A 22,852-nucleotide genomic window follows, 5' to 3' on the forward strand; every position below is an offset into this window, starting at 1 on the left:
AGATCGATACCACTAACGTTCTCTCGCACACAAACACATTGACCTGGGAGGATTTAGCATACGACAGATCTAAGGCACTTACAGGGGGAGATCCACAGAGACCATAAAAAGGCTCTCCCCATTAAGGCCCCCCCCCCCCCCAACCTACCCCACTGAGTGCTGTTGACTCACATTCAGCTGACCTGGGGGAGATTGATAGGTCTCAGTGCTGTGTCCATTATGAATGTGGTGAAGAATGTGACATCACAAAAGATATCTCAGCATCGCCATATAAAGCTGCAGAATCACCAACAGCTATTTAGATAGGCCTATTCATACTCATACACACTAGAGCTGAGCTGACGTGATGGTGCAAGAGGACGAACCCTCTTCCTGATAGTCTGAGAGGCCATTAGGGAGAGCAGCCATTAATAAAGCCTCTCTGCTCAGGATAATTGATACAGGAAGTCTCCTGACCTCCTGGACCTGCTCCAGATCTGGGAGGGAGGATGAGATCACCCCTCAGGGATGCAACACAACCAAGGCTGTCAGGAAAGGGCTTACTTATACACCAGCCCCCTCTGCTGGCCAGAGTCTATAGTGACTCATAGGGGAATGAGATTGGGTGACATTCCAAAGCTACTGACTTGAGTCTGTCCACCTTATTTGGGACCAAAGCAATACAGAAGATGCATAGTGGTAGTTGGTTTACTGGCTGGTGTCTTGTACTTGTCAGAGTGAAGCAGTGGAGAATGGGTCTCCCTGTCAGATACTTTGAACAGGTATAAAACCATACTTAGGGTGTGAGTCCATGAAGTTATGTCCCTCAGTTTGTGTAAATGTTGAAACATTCAAGTTGGGTAGCATACATTGTGTTAAGCATTACACATCAACCCCGTTACCCATAGATCAATAGGCTAGAAATGCTCCAACAGGGTCATGCTTGTCTTCTTTACCCTCCCTTGAAGCACACAAGCTTCCATTACCTGTCAGTAGGGGGAGGGGGGTAATGGCTGATTTAAGATTAAATAGTCAACCCACAACATTTTAGAGTAACTTTTAAGTGAACCTTGAGATGAGAAAACATGTATACAGCGAGAGGGCAAGGTATGGACACTGGCCTTTCCATAGCACCTGGTAGGAGCCAGGTATGACAGAGCGCAGCCCGAGATGCAAAAGTATAGATTGCATTTCTGTGAATCGAAGCAAACTTTGTCACATGCACCGAATACAAGAGTAGACCTTACCGTGAAATGCTTACTTACAAGCCCTTAACAGTGCAGTTCACATTGCAGCTGTAGTTCTCTCTGCATCGTAGCATTATCGAGTTGTCAATGGACAGGTCATGGAGCAACAGTGCTGTCCCATAGTTTAAGACAGTGGGCCAACAGCAAAGCATGTCTACCAGCCATCTAGTTCATGTTAGTTCATGTTTGCGCCTATTTATCAGAGTAGACCAAAAGTATATCCTCAAAATACCTTCATAATTTCATGTAACAATATAATTCCTACTTCGGGGGTCTATATGGGATAAAATGTCCTGCAGAGGCTCATGTAAAGGATTTCATTGAAGGCTTCACACTGAAATTCTACCATCAATAACAAAGCTTTGACACAATCTTCCCCAGAACTTTTAATTGTGGATCAGAATATTTCTGTGGATGGAGAACTGATCATATACTTCATGTATAACAATTAAAACAGATGAGATGCAGGTCTAATAAAACATGAATATTTTTACTTTCAAAATGACATTCATGTCACCAGGGAACTAGCTGCTTCACTCTACCCTTTCTGCAAAAAATATAAAACGTGAGAATTTCTTAAAACCGTTCAATACAATGCTTGTCAAAAGTTTGTAAGTCGCTCTGGATAAGAGCGTCTGCTAAATGACTTAAATGTAAATGTCTCAGACCTTAGAGCCTACCACCTGGAAGGGAAGGACAAGCTTTGACAAATTCAACAGCTTATGGATGACAACACTTGCCATTTCACTTCAACCATCATTTAAATAATTCAAAATGAAACAAACATGAACAGATATCTTCCAAAATGCCAGAGGGACAGTTCTGACAAACTTCAGAATGCTACGTACAACACAGTAGCGAGGATTAAATTTACACATTTACAAAATGCAAAGTTGAAAATGGGTTTCCCCAGGTCCGTCCACATGAAAGCTGGAATAGTACCACCCCTCCCGTCCTCTTGGAGAGGGTGATGCTGGTAGGGCCAGGGGTGATGGGGCTCAGTGCCATTAGCTCCACTCTAGCAGGGCACTGGACATGAAATGCTGCAGCAGTGTAGAGTAACAGAGCATTGATTCAGACATGGGAAGGGCCAAGAGAGGGCAGAGTAGGCAGGCGGGGGGGGGGGGGGGGGGTGATGAGATGGCTGAAGTAATCAAACTAAAAATAGTTTAAGAAAAGTTATTTGCCGTCTTCAACAGTCTGTCTCCACTGCCACAGTTCATCTACGGTCTGAAAAAGATGGGGGAAAATATTTACTGAAGCATAATCAAAACTGTGCAACTGGTTGAAAACATGTCATTGATGAGAGCTCAGCACTTCTTAGAGGTATTGGTGTTTTTCCTCATTGCTGATCAAAACCAAAATAGTCTTCATTGCTCTTTAGGAGTGTTTCGATTACCTGACAGTGCTACGGTCATTCATTTCCCAAACATTCCATTTAACCTGTGTTCTTGACAAATACCACGATGTCCCAGAGCAGCATTAACATACCTTGGTTTCTGTGACTTTGAAGCTGTTCCTCACGAAGCTCTCAAACTTGGACTGGAGTTTAGGCAACTTCCCTCCCTGAAATAGCAAGACTTGACATTAGTCTAGATATTCAGAAGTGTCCCTAGTCTTTCGGTTAACATTTCTTTAGCATACATCAGATAAGATCAGCTAATCACTGTAAGAATGCCTGTATTTCCAGATTATATCATGCGCATCAAGTTTCTCATAATCCAACAGACACCAACCTTCTCCACAGTCGCCATCATCTTGACCTTGAGCTCAGAGACATGGAGACTTTGTTTGGGGGTCTTGACAGTTGCTTTGGGAGTCTGTTCACCCTTGCTGCCGGGGGTCTTTGCCTGTGAAAACCATACAAATTGTTAGACAGGACATGTAACATGAGAACATGCATCACTACAATAATGCTCTCAGAAACACAAGTGGCCATCTTCAGTCTCAGTCTTTTGGTAAGCAGTGTTGAAAATGCATCAGTAGAGCATCAGCTCAACAAATATCATCTTCGACGAGATGCCAAGTTACAGTAGGGCAAAAGATGTGTAAGAGGACTAACCTGTTTTCCGGCTGGTGTGTTGGCTTTAGAGCCCTTTCCACCGTGGGCAGGAGTCTGAGGTTTGGACGGAGTCTTCTTAGCCTGATAAAAACAGCAAGGTTTCTTGTGACATTTTCTATGCTTTCAAGGGCAGAATAAGTATAGGCTTAAATAAAAAATGTACTCACCTTAACAGGAGATTCTTCAGCCTCACTCTCTTCATCCTCGTCATCATCCCTAAAGAGGAGTCACATGTTACAACTCAACTCTTTATAAAACCTCAGCGAGGAGCAGATGCTCAAGTCAAACATACTTACTCTTCGTCATCCTCGTCACCAACATCCATCTTCATCTTTTTCTGTGAAGGGGAGAAAGGGAAGGACATGGTTAGGGGCATGGAGGTGAGGATGTGTGTAGCAAGAGCAAAGACTGGGAACATTCTAAGAAATGGGAGTGGCCGACTTCAGTCTCAGTCTTTTGGTAAGCAGTGTTGAAAATGCTTCAGTGGATCATCAGCTCAACAAATATCATCTTTGACTACAGAGGCCAACGCAACAGTAACACAGCAGACATGTACACTGTGACAAGTGATTATCCAGACAGTGTGTTGGCTTGAAGGCCAGTAGTCAAGACTAACCTGAGATTTAAGAGCCGGTGCTGACGCAGGCCTTTTTTTGGACGTTTGTACCTCTTCTTCCTCTTCATCATCTTCATCCTCGTCAAAAGACTGATCTCCCCCCATCACTGGTAGAATGATTTTGGTTAACTTTGAGTAGACAAGCTACATTGTCCATACAAGGGAATGGTCATCTTCAGTCTCAGTCTTTTGGTAAGCAGTGTTGAAAATGCATCAATAAATCAGCACAACAAATATCATCTTCGACAACAGATGCCATTGCATCACTAAAGAAACCACGGGAACACTGTCCTATAACAAAGTCACTCACTGACAAGATGCTGGCCACTGATGTGGATTGGCCCGGATCCAGCCTTGAGACGGAAAACTGCTGGGGGTGTGATTGCGAACCCACCAAGACACACCTGCAAGACAATTAACTTGTTACTTAACATGAACTCTACACAGGCCATACACCCACAATCCCTCACTCAGGGATGGCACAGAAGTATTGATGATACTCTAGGTCTGACTACTCACACTTGGCAGGGTGGAAGGTTTGAGTGAAGCCAGCACAGCCTTAACCTTCTGACCCTCTGTGTCCTGTCCTTCCACCTCCACGATGTGCAGCTCATCCTTGGTGCTGAGGTCCACACACAGCTAAGAGCAATCAACAAGAGACACCAAGTTTAGAAATAGTTTCTCATTCCCATGAGGAAAAACAGATACCTGGAAAGTAATTTATATTTTATTCTGCAGAAAGACAGCTGTAACACTCACCATCCTTAAGTCTAGCTGGTGCTCAAAGTCATCCTCTTCAGGGTTGAAGACAACATCCTTCCCAGATTTCAACTCGCACCCTGTTGAGAAAAACAGTAAATTACAAAATGGGAAATTACCTAAGAGAAAATGATGCATTGCTATCAGTATAGGGGTCCAATGTTGGGGTGTGCAACATGTGGGATGCCATAGTGTGGTTTCAGGCCTTTTTTGAGACAGTTAAATAGCCGATACAAAAAGACTCAATAGAACACTTCTTTAAAAAAACAGTTGATTTCTTATTTGGCTGGAGAAAAAGCCTGCACCCAAACCGGCCCTGAGGGAATAAGGTCTCAGCTGGACATCTCCTTAAAAGGTAGACTGAGGTGAGGCAAACGTGGGCCACCAACCCACGTGGTTGAATGCGCACGTGCACTCTCACCATGTCAATGAAACTAGCCAGCCAGCCAACCAGGTAGGTAGACAGGCCATTTTTTTAAGCAACAACTACACAATGGACAAAGACCTATGCCACGTTAAATTAAAAAAAAATGTGTCCAATCAATTTCAATCTGGAATGGTTACCCCAATTTTATTTTACCTTTATTTAACCAGGCAAGTCAGTTAATAATAAGAACAAATTCTTATTTTCAATGACGGCCTAGGAACAGTGGGTTAATTGCCTGTTCAGGGATAGAACGACAGATTTGTACCTTGTCAGCTCGAGGGTTTGAATCTTCCGGTTACTAGTCCAACGCTCTAACCACTAGGCTACCCTGCCGCCCCTGACAAAGCATGCCATGATCAATGCACTTCAAATATACTACCTCCATGAAGTGGAATAATTATAGATAAACAACTTTAGCCAACACTAGAAATTTGGGCAATGTTCACAAATTCGTGTTGCGTTGCATGGACATTATCGAAAGGGCCTTGTGCGCCATCTTTAACCTAAAGCACGTGTTGAGAAATTTGATAAGCATGGAGGGGTACCCAGCGAGAAGCTAATGTCCATCACAAATCAGTATGGTCCAGTTAACACAACACATACAAATCAACCGGGACACCAAGACCTTCAAAATATAACGCAACAAATGTGGTTTCAAGATGCTTGACTAGCTAGCTAGGATGGCTAGCCAACTAAAATTAGCTCACATGTGCTAACTATCAGCTAGCTGGCTAACGTTAGCTAAGTTGATATCTCGTGGGTAAGCAAGTTCCATTACCAAAGTGCAATGCAATGGTATTTAGGCCATACGTCGATGAAACTCTGACATGTCACCCATTAGAGCTACAACTAACGTTTGGTGGTAAAGTTATCTAATTGTGCTAATATTAGCTTGCTGTACCTCGTGTTGCTTGTGTCTGATGAACGGCGTTTTTTCTCAATACAGTAGCTAGCTTACTTATATGTTTATTTAAAAAAAAGTGATTCCGAAAACTATTGTCAGTTCAAATAGAGTATCTCACCATAGAGAAAGGTTTGTGGTCCCATTTGTTCCTCGTCCAGACCATTCATTTTCTTTGCTGAGACAGGACACTTCGAAGATAATGGAGAAACTGACAGGCCCCCCTCACTACGCAGACACACTACCCGGGCTCAATCGCCACGCCTTCTTCTTCTTCTATTGTATTTATGGCATTCCGCAAACACACAGAGGTGCATGCTGCCACCTACTATGTAGGGTGAAAAACTGGGGAACTTCAACGCGAAAAAAATAAACACGGGGAAATTAGGGATAAATCAAATCGTATTGCGTGTAAGTGCTAGAGTTGTCACTACAGACCCTGGTTCGATTCCAGACTATCACAACTGGCCGTGATTTGGAGGCCTATGGGGCGGCGAACAAATTGGCCCAGCGTTTGTCCAGGTTAGAGTTTGTCAGTCATTGTAAATAAAAATGTGTTCTTAACTGACTTGTCTAGTTAAATAAAAATATTCACCATAAGTCAAATAAATCCATGCTCTGTAAATATATTCAACATAGCTCATGAATAAAACTACAATTTGAACTAATGCAGAACAATGTGAGCAAATGGCTTGCTTCCGAAGCGAAGCAGGTTTGGTCCTGGTTGGTCCCTGGATGGGAGACCAAATGCTCCTGGAAGTGTTGTTGGAGGGCCAGTAGGAGGCACCCTTTCCTCTGGTCTTAAAAAATATCCCAATGCCCCAGGGCTATGATTGGGGACATTGTCCTGTGTAGGGTGCAGACTTTTGGATGGGATGTTAAACAGGTGTTCTGACTCTCTGTGGTCACTAAAGATCCCATTGCATTAATTGTAAGAGTAGGGGTGTCAACCCCAGTGTCCGAGCTAAATTCCCAATCTGGCCCCATACCATCATGGTCACCTAATCATCCCCAGTTTACAATTGGCTCATTCATCCCCCTCCCCCCCGTAACTCCCCTCTGTAAATGAGAATGTCTTCTCAGTCAACTTACCTGGTAAAATAATGGTTAACTAAATAAAAACAATTCTGTGCTTACAGAATAAAACATAAAACAATTCTCCAGTCCATTCATTGGGATATACTTTGTCACGTGATGCACAGCTGAAGCTAATTGGCCAAATAATTAGTCTAACTCTTTCCACCTGCGAACATCCATGACAAACTACACCCTGAAATTAATTCACTCATGGCCTCTAGTGTTTCCTAATGAACCAAATCTAAAACAAGGGCAAATCCGGATGCTCAGCCGCCCTTTAAGATTCGGCATAATTTAAGGCAGACACAGGTCGCTCAAGAAGTAAAACAATTGTGTGGTCCAGAAAAAACCCTAGAGTACAATACAGCAATCTGCTCAAGGGTCTTTGAGTTGCAAGAGAACCTCTTTCAGCAAACCTTTCTTATCCATTTTGAGTCATGACATTAGGTGTCGCAGTTGCGATTCCCTATGAACTGCCACTGGCACAGAAGAGCTGTCCATAATGAATCCACAAAAATCAGCTTTCCTAACGTTACTCTTTTGGGGCGAAGTTCCCATTTATTGCGTATATAAATAGCTCCAAAACACATTCCTATACAAAAGGTGCAGAGATGCGTTCCATGAGCTATATATGTTTATTATTATTTATTTTTTTCACCTTTATTTAACCAGGTAAGCTAGTTGAGAACAATACAGTGAGGGCAAATGAGATAAGATAAGGGAGTTAAGGCAATGTGATACAGTAACAACTGTATGTGCTCTCCTCTCACCTGTGATAACCCTTCCTGGTCACCTGCTCTACCTATACACCAGGGGTGGGCCGTCAGGGCCAGCAAGGCCTTCTCTGCTGGCCTAAACATCATCAGAATATAATTTTTTAAAATATATTTTCCCACAAATATGTATTAAATTATTCCCCAGAGTAAGAGTTACACTCTTCATTTCATAGCGTTCCTCTTGGTTGCACTGCTTCCAGCCCGAGGTTGAGAATTGGAGGGCTGGTCTTTATGTTAGATATTTTATCCAATCATATTCAGCCATCATGTGTTGCCAGGGGTCTAAAATCTGCCCTCAGGCCTTCAGAATCAACAGTGCGGGCGCTTGTAGCTTAAAGTGAATGGAAATTAAAATTTAGTGTCAACCAATCAGCTTTAGAGTTGGCTATTGTACGTCTGCTGGCTGGCTCCAGTGTTACACAGGAGCCAGCTAGCAGGCGAAGTGCGTGCACGTCTTTTGATTGGATTACCAATATTGAGGGGCAGGTCCTATATGGGCAGGTCTCAGAACTAGGAAACTGAAATTGATCATCAAATTAATTTGCATACTACTAAGCTGTTTTTTCAACCCACAATGGCGGAAGGAGAAGATATTGATTTGGTCGAGGATATAATTATAACGCCATTCTCAAGACAAACTTTTCAAGAAAAGTTAGACATTGTACGGAGAGATAGACGCCAACGCTACAAAGCCTGTCACAGGCGGGAAAGGGGTTCGTTCGCCACTTTCAATTATGGCCACTATCAATGACTCACAGGCTCCGAGAAGCACAGCAAACTGTACTGCTGGGAATGCCTATTATTTGCAAGTGATCGATTTGGTGTTTGGAGCCACACTGGCTTTGCAAACCTGAGTTGTCTTACCAAGGCAGCAACGAGACACCAAAGTACGGCTGGGCACTTACAAGCAATGGTGCTTTTGAAAACTTTTGGGGACACCCGAGTGGATCTGTTGCATGTGCAAGCAAGCCTAAATGGAACAGAAAATAGCTAGCTGAATTTCTAACGTTTTTAATCAGACAACAGTACAATTTCTTTCCTCCACACTGGGAAAGAGTGCTTCGTCCTGCAAAACAAATCACATAATGAAAAATACATTTATCATTAGCTGGGTAGGCAGATCACCACTTCGGGATTTTAAAACTGAGCAGTTCTACATTAACAATGAACTAATTCGCTTTTCTTTGGTTATTTGTCTAAACAGTTGACGGGATCTTTCGGGAGTGTCCAACGTTTGCCAGTTAGTTAGCTTGGCTAGTGGGTTGCCTAAACATCAAACTGTTACCATGGTTACTCCATGATATCAGTCTGAAAGAAGTCGCTGTAAAAAATAATGCAATATTCTCTAAAATTCAGAATGTTTCATGAAATGATATGAGGTTACTTTACCAGTTGTACATGAATGGAGGTACTAGGTGGAGATAAGGTATCCACAAGTTATATTGCTTGTATTTTCAATCTCTTGACATTGCACGTGATGGACAATATGTAAACAATAGCCGGGCGTAAGACGTCGACTGACGCATGTTTTCCTCAATCAGCTGGAAGTGTTTGCCGTTCGGGCTGAGGTTCTGTTAGGCTCGGCAATATTCTGGAAGTGTTTTCTATTGTGGAAGTGTTTTCCGTTCGGGCTGAGGTTCTGTTAGGCTCGGCCATATTCTGGAAGTGTTTTCTATTGTGGAAGTGTTTTCCGTTCGGGCTGAGGTTCTGTTAGGCTCGGCCATATTCTGGAAGTGTTTTCTATTGTGGAAGTGTTTTCCGTTCGGGCTGAGGTTCTGTTAGGCTCGGCCATATTCTGGAAGTGTTTTCTATTGTGGAAGTGTTTTCCGTTCGGGCTGAGGTTCTGTTAGGCTCGGCCATATTCTGGAAGTGTTTTCTATTGTGGAAGTGTTTTCCATCCGGGCTGTGGTTCTGTTAGGCTCAGCCATATTCTGGAAGTGTTTTCTATTGTGGAAGTGTTTGCCATTCGGGCTGAGGTTCTGTTAGGCTCGGCCATATTCTGGAAGTGTTTTCTATTGTGGAAGTGTTTTCCGTTCGGGCTGAGGTTCTGTTAGGCTCGGCCATATTCTGGAAGTGTTTTCTATTGTGGAAGTGTTTGCCGTTCGGACTGAGGTTCTGTTTGGCTCGGCCATATTCTGGAAGTGTTTTCTATTGTGGAAGTGTTTTCCGTTCGGGCTGAGGTTCTGTTAGGCTCGGCCATATTCTGGAAGTGTTTTCTATTGTGGAAGTGTTTTCCGTTCGGGCTGAGGTTCTGTTAGGCTCGGCCATATTCTGGAAGTGTTTTCTATTGTGGAAGTGTTTTCCGTTCGGGCTGAGGTTCTGTTAGGCTCGGCCATATTCTGGAAGTGTTTTCTATTGTGGAAGTGTTTTCCGTTCGGGCTGAGGTTCTGTTAGGCTCGGCCATATTCTGGAAGTGTTTTCTATTGTGGAAGTGTTTTCCGTCCGGGCTGTGGTTCTGTTAGGCTCGGCCATATTGTGGAAGTGTTTTCCGTCCGGGCTGTGGTTCTGTTAGGCTCGGCCATATTGTGGAAGTGTTTTTCGTTCGGGCTGTGGTTCTGTTAGGCTCGGCCATATTGTGGAAGTGTTTTTCGTTCGGGCTGTGGTTCTGGTAGGCTCGGCCATATTGTGGAAGTGTTTTTCGTTCGGGCTGTGGTTCTGTTAGGCTCGGCCATATTGTGGAAGTGTTTTTCGTTCGGGCTGTGGTTCTGTTAGGCTCGGCCATATTGTGGAAGTGTTTTTCGTTCGGGCTGTGGTTCTGTTAGGCTCGGCCATGTTGTGGAAGTGTTTTTCGTTCGGGCTGTGGTTCTGTTAGGCTCGGCCATGTTGTGGAAGTGTTTTCCGTTCGGGCTGTGGTTCTGTTAGGCTCGGCCATATTGTAGAAGTGTTTTCCGTTCGGGCTGTGGTTCTGTTAAGCTCGGCCATATTGTGGAAGTGTTTTCGTTCGGGCTGTGGTTCTGTTAGGCTCGGCCATATTGTGGAAGTGTTTTTCGTTCGGGCTGAGGTTCTGTTAGGCTCGGCCATATTGTGGAAGTGTTTTTCGTTCGGGCTGTGGTTCTGTTAGGCTCGGCCATATTGTGGAAGTGTTTTCGTTCGGGCTGTGGTTCTGTTAGGCTCGGCCATATTGTGGAAGTGTTTTTCGTTCGGGCTGTGGTTCTGTTAGGCTCGGCCATATTGTGGAAGTGTTTTTCGTTCGGGCTGTGGTTCTGTTAGGCTCGGCCATGTTGTGGAAGTGTTTTCCGTTCGGGCTGTGGTTCTGTTAGGCTCGGCCATATTGTAGAAGTGTTTTCCGTTCGGGCTGTGGTTCTGTTAAGCTCGGCCATATTGTGGAAGTGTTTTTCGTCCGGGCTGTGGTTCTGTTAGGCTCGGCCATATTGTGGAAGTGTTTTCGTTCGGGCTGAGGTTCTGTTAGGCTCGGCCATATTGTGGAAGTGTTTTTCGTTCGGGCTGTGGTTCTGTTAGGCTCGGCCATATTGTGGAAGTGTTTTTCGTTCGGGCTGTGGTTCTGTTAGGCTCGGCCATATTGTGGAAGTGTTTTTCGTTCGGGCTGTGGTTCTGTTAGGCTCGGCCATATTGTGGAAGTGTTTTTCGTTCGGGCTGTGGTTCTGTTAGGCTCGGCCATATTGTGGAAGTGTTTTTCGTTCGGGCTGTGGTTCTGTTAGGCTCGGCCATATTGTGGAAGTGTTTTTCGTTCGGGCTGTGGTTCTGTTAGGCTCGGCCATGTTGTGGAAGTGTTTTCCGTTCGGGCTGTGGTTCTGTTAGGCTCGGCCATATTGTAGAAGTGTTTTCCGTTCGGGCTGTGGTTCTGTTAAGCTCGGCCATATTGTGGAAGTGTTTTTCGTCCGGGCTGTGGTTCTGTTAGGCTCGGCCATATTGTGGAAGTGTTTTTCGTTTGGGCTGTGGTTCTGTTAGGCTCGGAAATATTGTGGAAGTGTTTTCCGTTCGGGCTGTGGTTCTGTTAGGCTCAGCCATATTGTAGAAGTGTTTTTCGTTCGGGCTGTGGTTCTGTTAGGCTCGGCCATATTGTGGAAGTGTTAGTCACATTCGATAAAAAAAATGGAAGTACAAACCAATATACTGAACAGGCAGGTTAAAGTTCTTGATGCACCCATCCCGTTAGCGGGATCATTTTCGTCAACCACCGCTGAGTTGCAAAGATTCAAATTAAATCACTAAAAATATAAAATTTTCATGAAATCACAAGTGCAAAATAGCAAAACACACCTGAGCTTGTTGTTAATCCACCTGGCTTGTCAGATTTCAATGAAGCTTTTCGGCGAAAGCATACCAAGCGTTTATGTAAGCACATCTCTCTCAGTAGGAAAAATATTACAAACAGCTAGCAGCCAAGTAGATTGGTCACGAAGTCAGAAAAGCAATAAATTAAATCGCTTACCTTTGATGATCTTCAGATGTTTGCACTCACCAGACTCCCAGTTACACAATAAATGTTCCTTTTGTTCCATAAAGATTATTTTTATATCCAAAATACCTCCATTTTGGTTGGCGCATTATGTTCAGAAATCAACAGGCTCGAGCGGTCACGACATCGCAGACGAAAATTACAAATAGTATTTGTAATGTTCGTAGAAACATGTCAAACGTTTTTTATCATCAATCCTCAGGTTGTTTTTCCAATATATAATCGATAATATATCAACCGGGAATGTATCTTCTTCAGAGAGAGAGAGAGAGAGAGAGAGAGAGAGAGAGAAAATCAAAATCAAATCAAAATCAAATTGATTTATATAGCCCTTCGTACATCAGCTGATATCTCAAAGTGCTGTACAGAAACCCAGCCTAAAACCCCAAACAGCAAGCAATGCAGGTGTAGAAGCACGGTGGCTAGGAAAAACTCCCTAGAAAGGCCAAAACCTAGGAAGAAACCTAGAGAGGAACCAGGCTATGAGGGGTGGCCAGTCCTCTTCTGGCTGTGCCGGGTGGAGATTATAACAGAACATGGCCAAGATGTTCAAATGTTCATAAATTACCAGCATGGTCAAATAATAATAATCACAGGCAGAATAGTTGAAACTGGAGCAGCAGCACGGCCAGGTGGACTGGGGACAGCAAGGAGTCATCATGCCAGGTAGTCCTGAGGCATGGTCCTTGGGCTCAGGTCCTCTGAGAGAGAGAAAGAAAGAGAGAAAGAGAGAATTAGAGAGAGCATACTTAATAAATTCACACAGGACACCGAATAAGACAGGAGAAGTACTCCAGATATAACAAACTGACCCTAGCACCCCGACACATAAACCCCTGCAGCATAAATACTGGAGGCTGAGACAGGAGGGGTCAGGAGACACTGTGGCCCCATCTGATGATACCCCCAGACAGGGCCAAACAGGAAGGATATGACCCCACCCACTTTGCCAAAGCACAGCCCCCACACCACAAGAGGGATATCTTCAACCACCAACTTACCATCCTGAGACAAGGCCGAGTATAGCCCACAAAGATCTCCGCCACGGCACAACCCAAGGGTGCTCCAAGCTGTTGCGCATACAAAACGCTGCTGGCACCCAGCCATACAATGACGCAATGTGATCGTTCTCGCTCATTTTCCAAAATAAAAGCCTGAAACTATGTCTAAAGATGGTACACACCATGGGTAAGCCATAAGAAAGATAATCTGGTTGATACCCCTTTAAATGTAGTGAAGGTAGGCTTTGAAACATGGAGCTTTCAAAATAGAGGCCACTTCCTGGTTTGATTTTCCTCAGGTTTTCGCCTGCAATATCAGTTCTGTTATACTCACAGACAATATTTTGACAGTTTTGGAAACTTCAGAGTGTTTTCTATCCTAATCTGACAATGATATACATATTCTAGATTCTGAGCCTGAGAAATAGGCAGTTTAATTTGGGTACGTTTTTCATTCAAACATCAAAATACTACCCCCTACACTCAAGAGGTTCAGTAACCCTACTCTGTGGATATTTAGTCAAAAATTTCACGCAGCAGAAGGACAAACAGCACAGACAACCGGTAGAGCAAGTTTACATTTTATTTTATTCAACATTCTGGCTTCTAAGGAACATTTACACCACAAATGTGTTAGCCTGTATATACCAATTAATGGTGTATTACAACCTGATGAATCAGACTAGGCTAGTGGGCTCATGTCGAAAGCACACACTCTGTGTTGCATGCCCCAATGATTGAATTTAACATTCATATGAAAGTAATTTATTGAACATTTTAACATCATTTTTTGAATAAATAAATGTTATACTCAAATTCTTCCTCTTCTTCTTTGGTATCTTGGCTTTCTCACACTTTGTTTGTGCGTGCCACCACCTACTGTGCGGTAGTGTGTGGTCAATCACGTTACATGTTGTGATATACAAAAGGAAGAGGAAAAGTAAAAAAGTGCACCACCAACTTACCCTACACCTATACACCACTATTTAATGAAACTAGAAATCAATAATCATCCTTATACTCACATTTGATGAAGTTTATCTAGCCAGAAAGTGTTCACCCAAGAAATTACTGAATGAGAATGACACAAAGATTATCTCAATGAATGGAGATAGCTGACTCTCATTTGAACACAGATTTGTAGATAGTAATACATCAACAGACGGAAAGTTTGTCAAAAAATGATGTATGTGTAAATTACAGATCCACAAGCACTTTTTGAATGCGCAAATGCACATTCCACAGTTGTAAATGTTTGGGATTTCTAATCATTTGCTCACAAATCGTTAAACATTTGATCAAATAGTACCTTTATTTTTTAGCTATGTTGAATATATTTACAGATCATGGATTCATTTGTGATTAATTGTGAATATTACATATTATGGTTTAATTTGGGAAATATTTTTTACATTCACAGATTATGGTTTAATTTGTGTAAAATGTTATATTCACAGCTCAAAGTTTTGTTTGTGAGTTATGTTGAATATGCGCACAGATTGTGGTAGACACACTTACAGAATACAGAAACTATTCTAATAAATCTACTTCAGTATTTCTGATGAATAAGACGTTCTTGCAGGCTGCTGGGCATCCCATTGCCATTTATTCCTCATTTCCACTCACTCCTTCAACTATCTGCACTGCCTCCACATTTCAAACTCCCTTAACCCCCACTGGGCACTTTCTGGAACTCAGGAAGGTTGTTCCAACCACATCTTCTTTCTAGAATGTGGGAAGATTTTTTTTGGTCTAGTCCTTTCATCACAGCTTTTGAAGGAAAGAGGCGTATTTATTAATATATACAATCATTATCTTAATGTTTTATTTGATTCAGAGATCCCTCTCTCTCTCTCTCTCTCTCTACACACACACACACACACACACACACACACACACACACACAGAGAGAGAACACAACATATTCTCTAAAACATTTTATTGATAGCATTTGCACTGTACAACATAACATTAAAGCTGAAACTCTCTCCAATCTAAATCTTTCCATCGGTCCCAGTCTGAGATAGTTTTGTATGAGGTGCACCTGTTGCTTACATTTTGTATTCATATTGTTTTGCCCCTTTGAAACCCGGAGCTAAACTATTTCAATATATTTACCATCTTATACACTGAGGAGGAACTGACAAAGTCAACACAAATGAGTAATTCCTTGAAGAAAAATAATAATTGTTCGACATTAGGAGAGTGGTGGCGTTGGTCTGTGATCATTTTTTATATATTTTTTTATAGCTAACTACTGTGTCTCAGTGTCTCTCCATACCTTTGTTTTACTGACACATTCCCTCACTCCATAATAATACTTAGTTCACATTTCTGTTTTCCTCAATGGGTTTAGACACATATATACTGTAAATGTACACTTCAGCAGATAAGTCACACCATTCACATTGCATTACGCAGATGGTCATTTCCCATCATTAGTTAGATCCAGCCAACATACAAGATTATGTATCATCATAGTCATAAACCAAGTCTATTGGGTGTATTTGTAAGCACACATTATAACAGGCAACCGTCAGGGACACACAGACAACTACAGGAATAGACGGGAGAGCGACAGCAAAGCCAACACAGAGGTACGGAGGTCACCATGACAATAGTAAAACGGACACGACATATGACACTTAAAACCAACAAATAATACATTCGGACAACCTCCTATTTTACAGCATAAACACGTTAATAAACAAGTAGATAAGTAGATCACATTGGTCCATAAATCATTCACTGGACGCATGAGTTAAATACAGAGGTCAAGAGGTTATTAAAGGTCCATGTCCCGGTCAAGCACATGGATGGTCGGGCGCATAGAGTAGAATCACGATTCTATTTCTATGGGAGGGATCCCTCTGGGTCAAGCATGCATCTATTTTGGCAAAAAGAACAAAGTCAAAAGAACCCAAAGTAGCCCAGTGTAGTTTCCGGAGGTAGGGTTTCCACATATTAAGCGGGAAGCAGCGTATAGGTTTGAGATTTCTCAGCTGTTTCACACTTCAGTCTGTGTTGTATGATCATCTGATTTACAAACCTTCATGTCACATAAAAAGGCAGGAAGCATTATCCAGATAATTCACCTGCATGCTCCCGGGCTCAGCAATATGACAATCAAGTCCAGGGGTCTCTCAGCAGCCAGGTCATTCAAGATTGGCGTGGAAATTTGACTTGAGGACGTTAGGAAATGCCTTCAAAACTGGCCGCTAGGGGCAACAGGGAGTGCTATTACCATCAAGTAGGCTTGGGTAATCCCGTGACTCTGGATCAAAAGGTTGCGTGTTTGATTACAGTCGGGGATATTGGTTTTACATTTTTAATTTGAACCCTATCCCAAACCTTAACCCTTACCTTAACCATTCAGAATGAGTGCCTAAACCTAACCCTTAACTGCTAAATTTGATGTTTGGAGAAATGGAACGATACAGAGCAGCATGAGCAACAAAAACACTTAGAAATTTGATGTTTTGAGAACGTGGATGAATGTCTAATTCTGCAGCGAGACTGTGAGAGCTTGTTGCTCTCAGCTGGTCATTTGGGCGGTTCTGGCTTCATTTGATCCAATAGAACAGCATGGAGCCAGGCAGAGACATTGTTTGGCAAACACATGGACGCTGACAAGTTAGATGAGAGGATGAGAGAGATAGACATACATACACATTCATCCACTCTGACAGACACACACAGATAAACAAAACGCGTGCTCGGACGTACGCACTGGAGCGCACGGACTGAAGCACACACACGCAGAATTCTCTCTCGATTTCTTTCAACACTCTCTCTCCCCTGCCTTCCGCCAGGCGCCCTTTTTACATCACATTTTCGAAGAGCTGCATGGATCTCATCATCATTTCATCCTGAGGGGAGAAGAGGAGAAAGACGGTAAAGACAGAATGTTGTAAGACATTTGTTTTACCACAGGATGTCCACATTTCACACTAAGCCAGACAGAGGGTTCTCTTATGTAAGCCATAAGGGGGGGGGCAATGATGGAACTCAAAGCATATCATGAAATAGGGATAGCATCTTACATAGACACCGACAGCAATATCATATTGTATAAACATACTGTACTATACATACCTCCTGGCATGCGACAACAAATTCCTCTAAAGTCACAACTCCATTTTTGTTTTTATCCATTTTCTGTGGGGAGGGAAGAGGTGAGAGAATTGTACATGATTTTTTTCAATACGTATGAAATTGTTATTATGTGGTCTAAACCGTTGCGCACACCTAAGGGTTTCATAACCCTCTGCAGTAAAGCATCTGTTTTGGTATTACGTTGTACTGTATGACGTCAGGTAAAGTCACCTGGAAGAAAGCATCCACATGCTGCTTCGGGACATCTCCCTTGAGTGCAGGGTAGGTATATTTCCCCATCATGTCGTAAATGGCCCTCACAATCTCAGTCATCTCCTTTAACACAGAAATACAAAACGCTGTGTTAACAACTGCGTCATATGTAAATCGTTCAATGTAACTGACATGCAAAATAAACACACAGACCTCGCGGTTAATGTAGCCATCGTTGTTGATGTCATACAGATGGAAAGTCCACTCCAGCTTGTCTCTCAGAGTGCCCCGCAGCAGTGTCGACAGTCCCATTACAAACTCCTGAGTGAGTCACCACATAAGGAGAGAGGTTAAAGTGACCAAAATACTGAGTTCGGCCTGAGTGATAACACCAGTACAAATAAGACAAAGACATGTTTTATTTAAAGCACTCTCTGAGTGATAGTGGTGGTGTGTGGTTTGTACTTCAAACTTGATGGATCCATTGCTTGTCGTGTCGAACGCATTGAAGAGGTAATGAGCATAAGTGCTGGCATCTGCAACACAACCAGATACGGGCATGAGATTTGATTTTATCCCAGAGTGCTTGTAAATGAGTCGCAAACAAGAAAGGGCATGTTATGTGTCTAAATGAGCGGTGTCTGGTTTACTGTACCTCCGTGGGGGAAGAACTGGGCGTAGATGTGTTTAAATGTTTCTTCATTCACCACTCCACTCGGGCACTCCTGTGGAAACCATGTGAGAACATTACTTCAAACAACAAAATAATGCAGCTTCTTCTGGTGAGCGCCCAGATCAACCAATCATTTACACTCAAATGGCACCACCCTTGGTTACAGAGTTAACATGTTAGTCAAATTTAACAGCTAATTAACTAGCAATTTGTATATAACTTGTATGTGGGGGTGTGTCAATGTGTCGGTGGGTGTTTGAGCATGTTTGTGTGTAGAGCATATATGTTTACATATTTTCTCATTGGGTGTATATGGGTAACGCAGCATTTAATTGTTGTTATGGTGTATGACAGACTTAGTTCCTCTAGCTGCAGGCCTGTACAAACTGATTAGCAGCATATGAAGTGATGAAGGCACGAGGCTGAATGCATGTACTTATCGGAGTAAGAGATAAGAGTGCTTCGATATTAACACTTGTAAAGAAGAGAGGCAACATAGGCAGGAATGTATCCTTAAGAGTGGCAGGGAGAGAGATAGCAGAGGAAAGACAGGTAGAGAGATAGCGGAGGAAAGACAGGGAGAGCGATAGCGGAGGAAAGACAGGGAGAGCGATAGCGGAGGAAAAACAAGGAGAGAGATAGCGGAGGAAAGACGGGGAGAAAGGTAGCGGAAGAAAAACAGGGAGAGAGATAGCGGAGGAAAGACATGGAGAGCGATAGTAGAGGAAAGACAAGGGGAGAGAGAGAGAGAGGAAGATAGACAGACAGTGGAAGGGAGGAGGGAGGATGAGGTGCGTACATTCTTGAAGCCTCGGTAGAGGATCTGTAGCTCTCTCTTAGTGAAGTTGGTCTGGGCCTCCAACTGCTCCAGACCCTCTGGCCTGTGACAGACCATGGTCATCTCCAACTCATCATCAATCTTGTCTAGAGAGTAGAGAGGGCAGGAGGGAGGGAAATGAGGGAGTATGTGAGGGAGGGAGATATATATTAATTGTGTGTTTGTCAATAAACCAGCGTGAAATGTCACAGATGCATCATAATTTAAACACCACAGTTTATTTCACAGTACATAATGTCATTGTTGCCAGAAAGAATAAGCTTTAAAGTTACCCCGTCTCAAGTCTTTGTATAGGTGGTGAGAGAGTCAGACAGCAAAACATATGGAAAGTTAAGAGAAGCCTACAGAAGAATTCTAGAGAAGATTGTGAGAGCAGAGAGAGAGAGAGGGATGTAATGGAGGAGGATGAGGCATGGCAAGTTAAACAAACAGAAGAGGAGTTCAATATGAGAGGAGGAAAAGGGGAGTATGATGTTGGGAGAGGAAGAATACAGAAATGAGCCAGTGGAGAAGGTTTCAGAAGAGAGGAGATTGTATGGAGGAAGAGGTGGGAGGGAGGGAGGATTAGAGGTCTCCCCATTATGGACTTGGGGAACTCTACAGATGGTAACTTTGTGCTTTGGGTGCCAGAGAGAGATGAATGTTGGGTAATGATGTGATGAGCTAGCGTCCTCTCAGGAGGGGGCGGTGGAGGGACAGCCTCTGGCCCACTGGAGGAAACTAGGAAACATGCACAGACGTGCTCCTCTCAGAACTAAAATACACAAATACATGTTGCAATTTCAAAACACACTCTTGCATATCATGAATGGAGTCGATCATCACCCCAACACACACACACACACACATATATTTTAGCAACACAGATGCTCATTGACGTGCGCGAGCAGTGTAGATGAAATGATTGAATAACATATACGCATACATATATGGTGCAATGCTCTTGCACGCAATGTGGCTAGTCTAGCCAGGGTGTAAGGGGCAGGGCTAGGATATAATGGAGGGGGACAAATGACCTTGCTGTGGCCCCACACCCCAACCAGTGGGGACCTGAGTCCAGATGTTCTAACTAAACTCACCCGAGTGTATGCCAATGTGCGTGATCAGACCTTATAACCTTTATAGGAACGTAGATGTGCCCGTATCAAGGAGTGTGGGCCCATTTGAAGTGTGTCGTGTAGGTTTTTCTGTGAGTGTGTGCGCGCAACCACACCTTTGTGTGTATGTGTGTGTGTGTGTATCTGTGTGTATTAGTGCATAAGACTCTTTGTTGTGTTTGCATGTTCGTGAGAGAATGTGTCTTTGTCTCTGTTTGCATCCAAGAGTGTGAGTGTGTGTTCAGTTTGTGCTCCTCTGGTCTCTCAAAAGAAAGAGACGCCCAACTTTACCCATAATCCTCTGGGAGAGAGCTGAGTGACTGGGCAGAAGGTGCAGTCAGCAGCGCCTCTTGTTGCTCTCACTCACTTCAATGTCTCGCTTCACTCCCTCAAGTTTCCCCTCAAGACCCCTGAAAGGTCTTTCAAAAATAACTGTTAACCATAACCATGGTAACTGCTACAGCTCACTCATATGTCTATGGTAATTAGTTTGGCATTTATTTATTTATTAATTCAGCAGTTTAGATATGCCTGAACAAATCAGATCTGCCACAGTCCAATGGACACATTTGCTCATACAAACACCTTGAGACTGGGATGTTATGCGCCAAACACAAGGTACAGAACACCAGCAATGAATAGATGGATAATGGATAATGTTCCAGGAAATAATTACACCTTGTCTTCACAATGTACATGGAGAGAATTAAGTGATCAAATAAGTAAAACAATAAAATATATATTGCATATCATACATCCATTTAAATGGAGACAAAAAACATGCCCTTAATTAATGGTCCATACAACCCTCAAAGGTTTGAATAGAAAACATGGACCTTTACTGTTGTTTAGGACCTGCTGTGATTAGAAAGGGCTCACTCTCTCGCACACACACACACACACACACACACACACACACACACACACACACACACACACACACACACACACACACACACACACACACACACACACACACACACACACACACTTTGTGCTGGATGTGTCATAGTGTAGTTCATACATGCATAATCTATGAGCAGAATTTATCGGGATTTACCACCCAAAACCACTCCCTTTAATCAGGATAAATACCCGTGAGAAACAGGTGAATTATAATAAATTACTTATATGAACAGCATGGCGTAAATTGGAACTGTTAAATGATACACAATGTCTGAATCTGGCTTCTCTACGGCCTCCGCATGATGAATCATCAACGCTCAGGGTGGGGACAGACAGCCCATCTCGGTATGGAACGCAGTTCACAATGCATGTAGACCTGTCATCTATCTCATCATAGTAACTTTTTTTGATTGTGACAGGTAGGCCTACATTTGTCATGTCTTGTTATGTCTGTTCCTGTCCTTTCTCTTCACTCTGTCTCTCTCTGCTGGTCTTTTTAGGTTACCTTCTCTGTCTCTCATTCTTCAGCTGTTCTACATCTCCCCTAACTAGCTCATTCACTCTTTCACACCTGTTCTCTCTTCCCCCTCTGATTAGGTCTCTATTTCTCTCTCTGTTCCTGCTACTTTCAGTGTCTGATTCTTGTTTGTGTTTTTGATGCCAGAAGCAAGCTGTCGTCCCGTTTGCTTCCACCTTGTCCTATCCTGTCGGAGTCTGCCTGGCAGGTGCATCCTGCATTATACTACGTTCTTTTGTTCCATTGACTACGTTGGAAGAGGATTTATGCCATTCCTGTTTTTCATTAAAGAACTCTGTTTTCTGTTAAAACCGCGTTTGGGTCTTCACTCAAGTACATAACAGAAGAATCAGACCAAGAATGGACCCAGCGGCTCCGGACCCTTTTCACTCCGCCGTCGAGATCCAGGGAGCGATGCTAGGCAGACACGAGGAGGAATTGTCTGCTGCTCGACATGCCGTTGAGACCCTGGCCGTCCAAGTCTCCGACCTCACAAGACAGGTTCACCAACTCCACCTCGATCCACCGCCCACTTCCAGGGTTTCCGAGTCTCCGGAGCCCAGGATCAACAACCCGCCGTGTTACTCTGGGGAGCCCACTGAGTGCCGCTCATTCCTCACTCAGTGTGATGTGGTGTTCTCTCTCCAGCCCAACACTTACTCCAGGAGCGCAGCCCGCATCGCCTACGTCATTTCTCTCCTTACCGGACGGGCGCGTGAGTGGGGCACGGCAATCTGGGAGGCGAGGGCTGAGTGTATTAACCAGTATCAGGACTTTAAGGAGGAGATGATACGGGTTTTTGACCGTTCTGTTTTTGGGGAGGAGGCTTCCAGGGCCCTGTCTTCCCTATGTCAGGGGAATCGATCCATAACGGATTATTCTATTGAGTTTCGCACTCTCGCTGCCTCTAGTGACTGGAACGAGCCGGCTTTGCTCGCTCGTTTTCTGGAGGGTCTCCTCGTCGAGGTTAAGGATGAGATCCTCTCCCGGGAGGTTCCTTCCAGTCTGGACTCCTTAATAGCTCTCGCTATTCGCATAGAGCGACGGTTTGATCTTCGTCGCCGAGCACGTGGAAAGGAGCTCGCGTTCTCCGTTGCTCCCCTCTCCACATCACTGCCACCTGCCGCATCACTGCCACCCTCCTCCGCCGGCTCGGATGCTGAGCCTATGCAGCTGGGGGTATCCGCATCTCGGCCAAGGAGAAGGAACGGAGAATCACCAATCGCCTCTGTCTCTACTGCGGCTCCG

General features: G+C 43.6%; 2 protein-coding genes and 1 non-coding gene across 4 annotated transcripts in view; all 3 read right to left on the reverse strand.

The window, feature by feature from the left end:
• Window positions 1-1,599: 1,599 nt before the first annotated feature.
• Window positions 1,600-6,246, reverse strand: LOC135550459 (nucleophosmin-like). Its single transcript, XM_064981255.1, has 11 exons — window positions 6,113-6,246; window positions 4,664-4,743; window positions 4,424-4,543; window positions 4,215-4,308; window positions 3,905-4,011; window positions 3,585-3,625; window positions 3,456-3,504; window positions 3,289-3,369; window positions 2,963-3,076; window positions 2,718-2,792; window positions 1,600-2,456 (listed from the first exon to the last, which is right to left on the reverse strand). The coding sequence occupies exons 1-11, from the start codon at window positions 6,159-6,161 to the stop codon at window positions 2,406-2,408; spliced, it is 861 nt and encodes a 286-aa protein (XP_064837327.1). The 5' UTR covers window positions 6,162-6,246; the 3' UTR covers window positions 1,600-2,405.
• On the reverse strand, window positions 2,533-2,603 carry LOC135551182 (small nucleolar RNA SNORD61). The gene has a single exon (XR_010457227.1). It is a non-coding gene; the product is annotated as a small nucleolar RNA SNORD61 (small nucleolar RNA).
• An 8,941-nt stretch (window positions 6,247-15,187) lies between the features above and the next one.
• Window positions 15,188-22,852, reverse strand: part of LOC135550460 (Kv channel-interacting protein 1-like) — a 43,851-nt gene continuing 36,186 nt past the window's right edge. For both annotated transcript variants that reach the window (XM_064981256.1, XM_064981257.1), the window contains exons 2-8: window positions 19,046-19,170; window positions 18,229-18,298; window positions 18,039-18,109; window positions 17,787-17,894; window positions 17,592-17,696; window positions 17,361-17,423; window positions 15,188-17,134 (exon numbers count right to left, since the gene is read on the reverse strand). In XM_064981256.1, coding sequence (XP_064837328.1) covers window positions 17,087-17,134; window positions 17,361-17,423; window positions 17,592-17,696; window positions 17,787-17,894; window positions 18,039-18,109; window positions 18,229-18,298; window positions 19,046-19,170 — 590 coding nt within the window. In that variant the 3' untranslated portion in view covers window positions 15,188-17,086. The remainder of the gene's footprint in view (window positions 17,135-17,360; window positions 17,424-17,591; window positions 17,697-17,786; window positions 17,895-18,038; window positions 18,110-18,228; window positions 18,299-19,045; window positions 19,171-22,852) is intronic.

The sequence above is a fragment of the Oncorhynchus masou genome, chromosome 12 (assembly GCF_036934945.1).
Source record: "Oncorhynchus masou masou isolate Uvic2021 chromosome 12, UVic_Omas_1.1, whole genome shotgun sequence".
Lineage (NCBI taxonomy): Eukaryota > Metazoa > Chordata > Actinopteri > Salmoniformes > Salmonidae > Oncorhynchus > Oncorhynchus masou.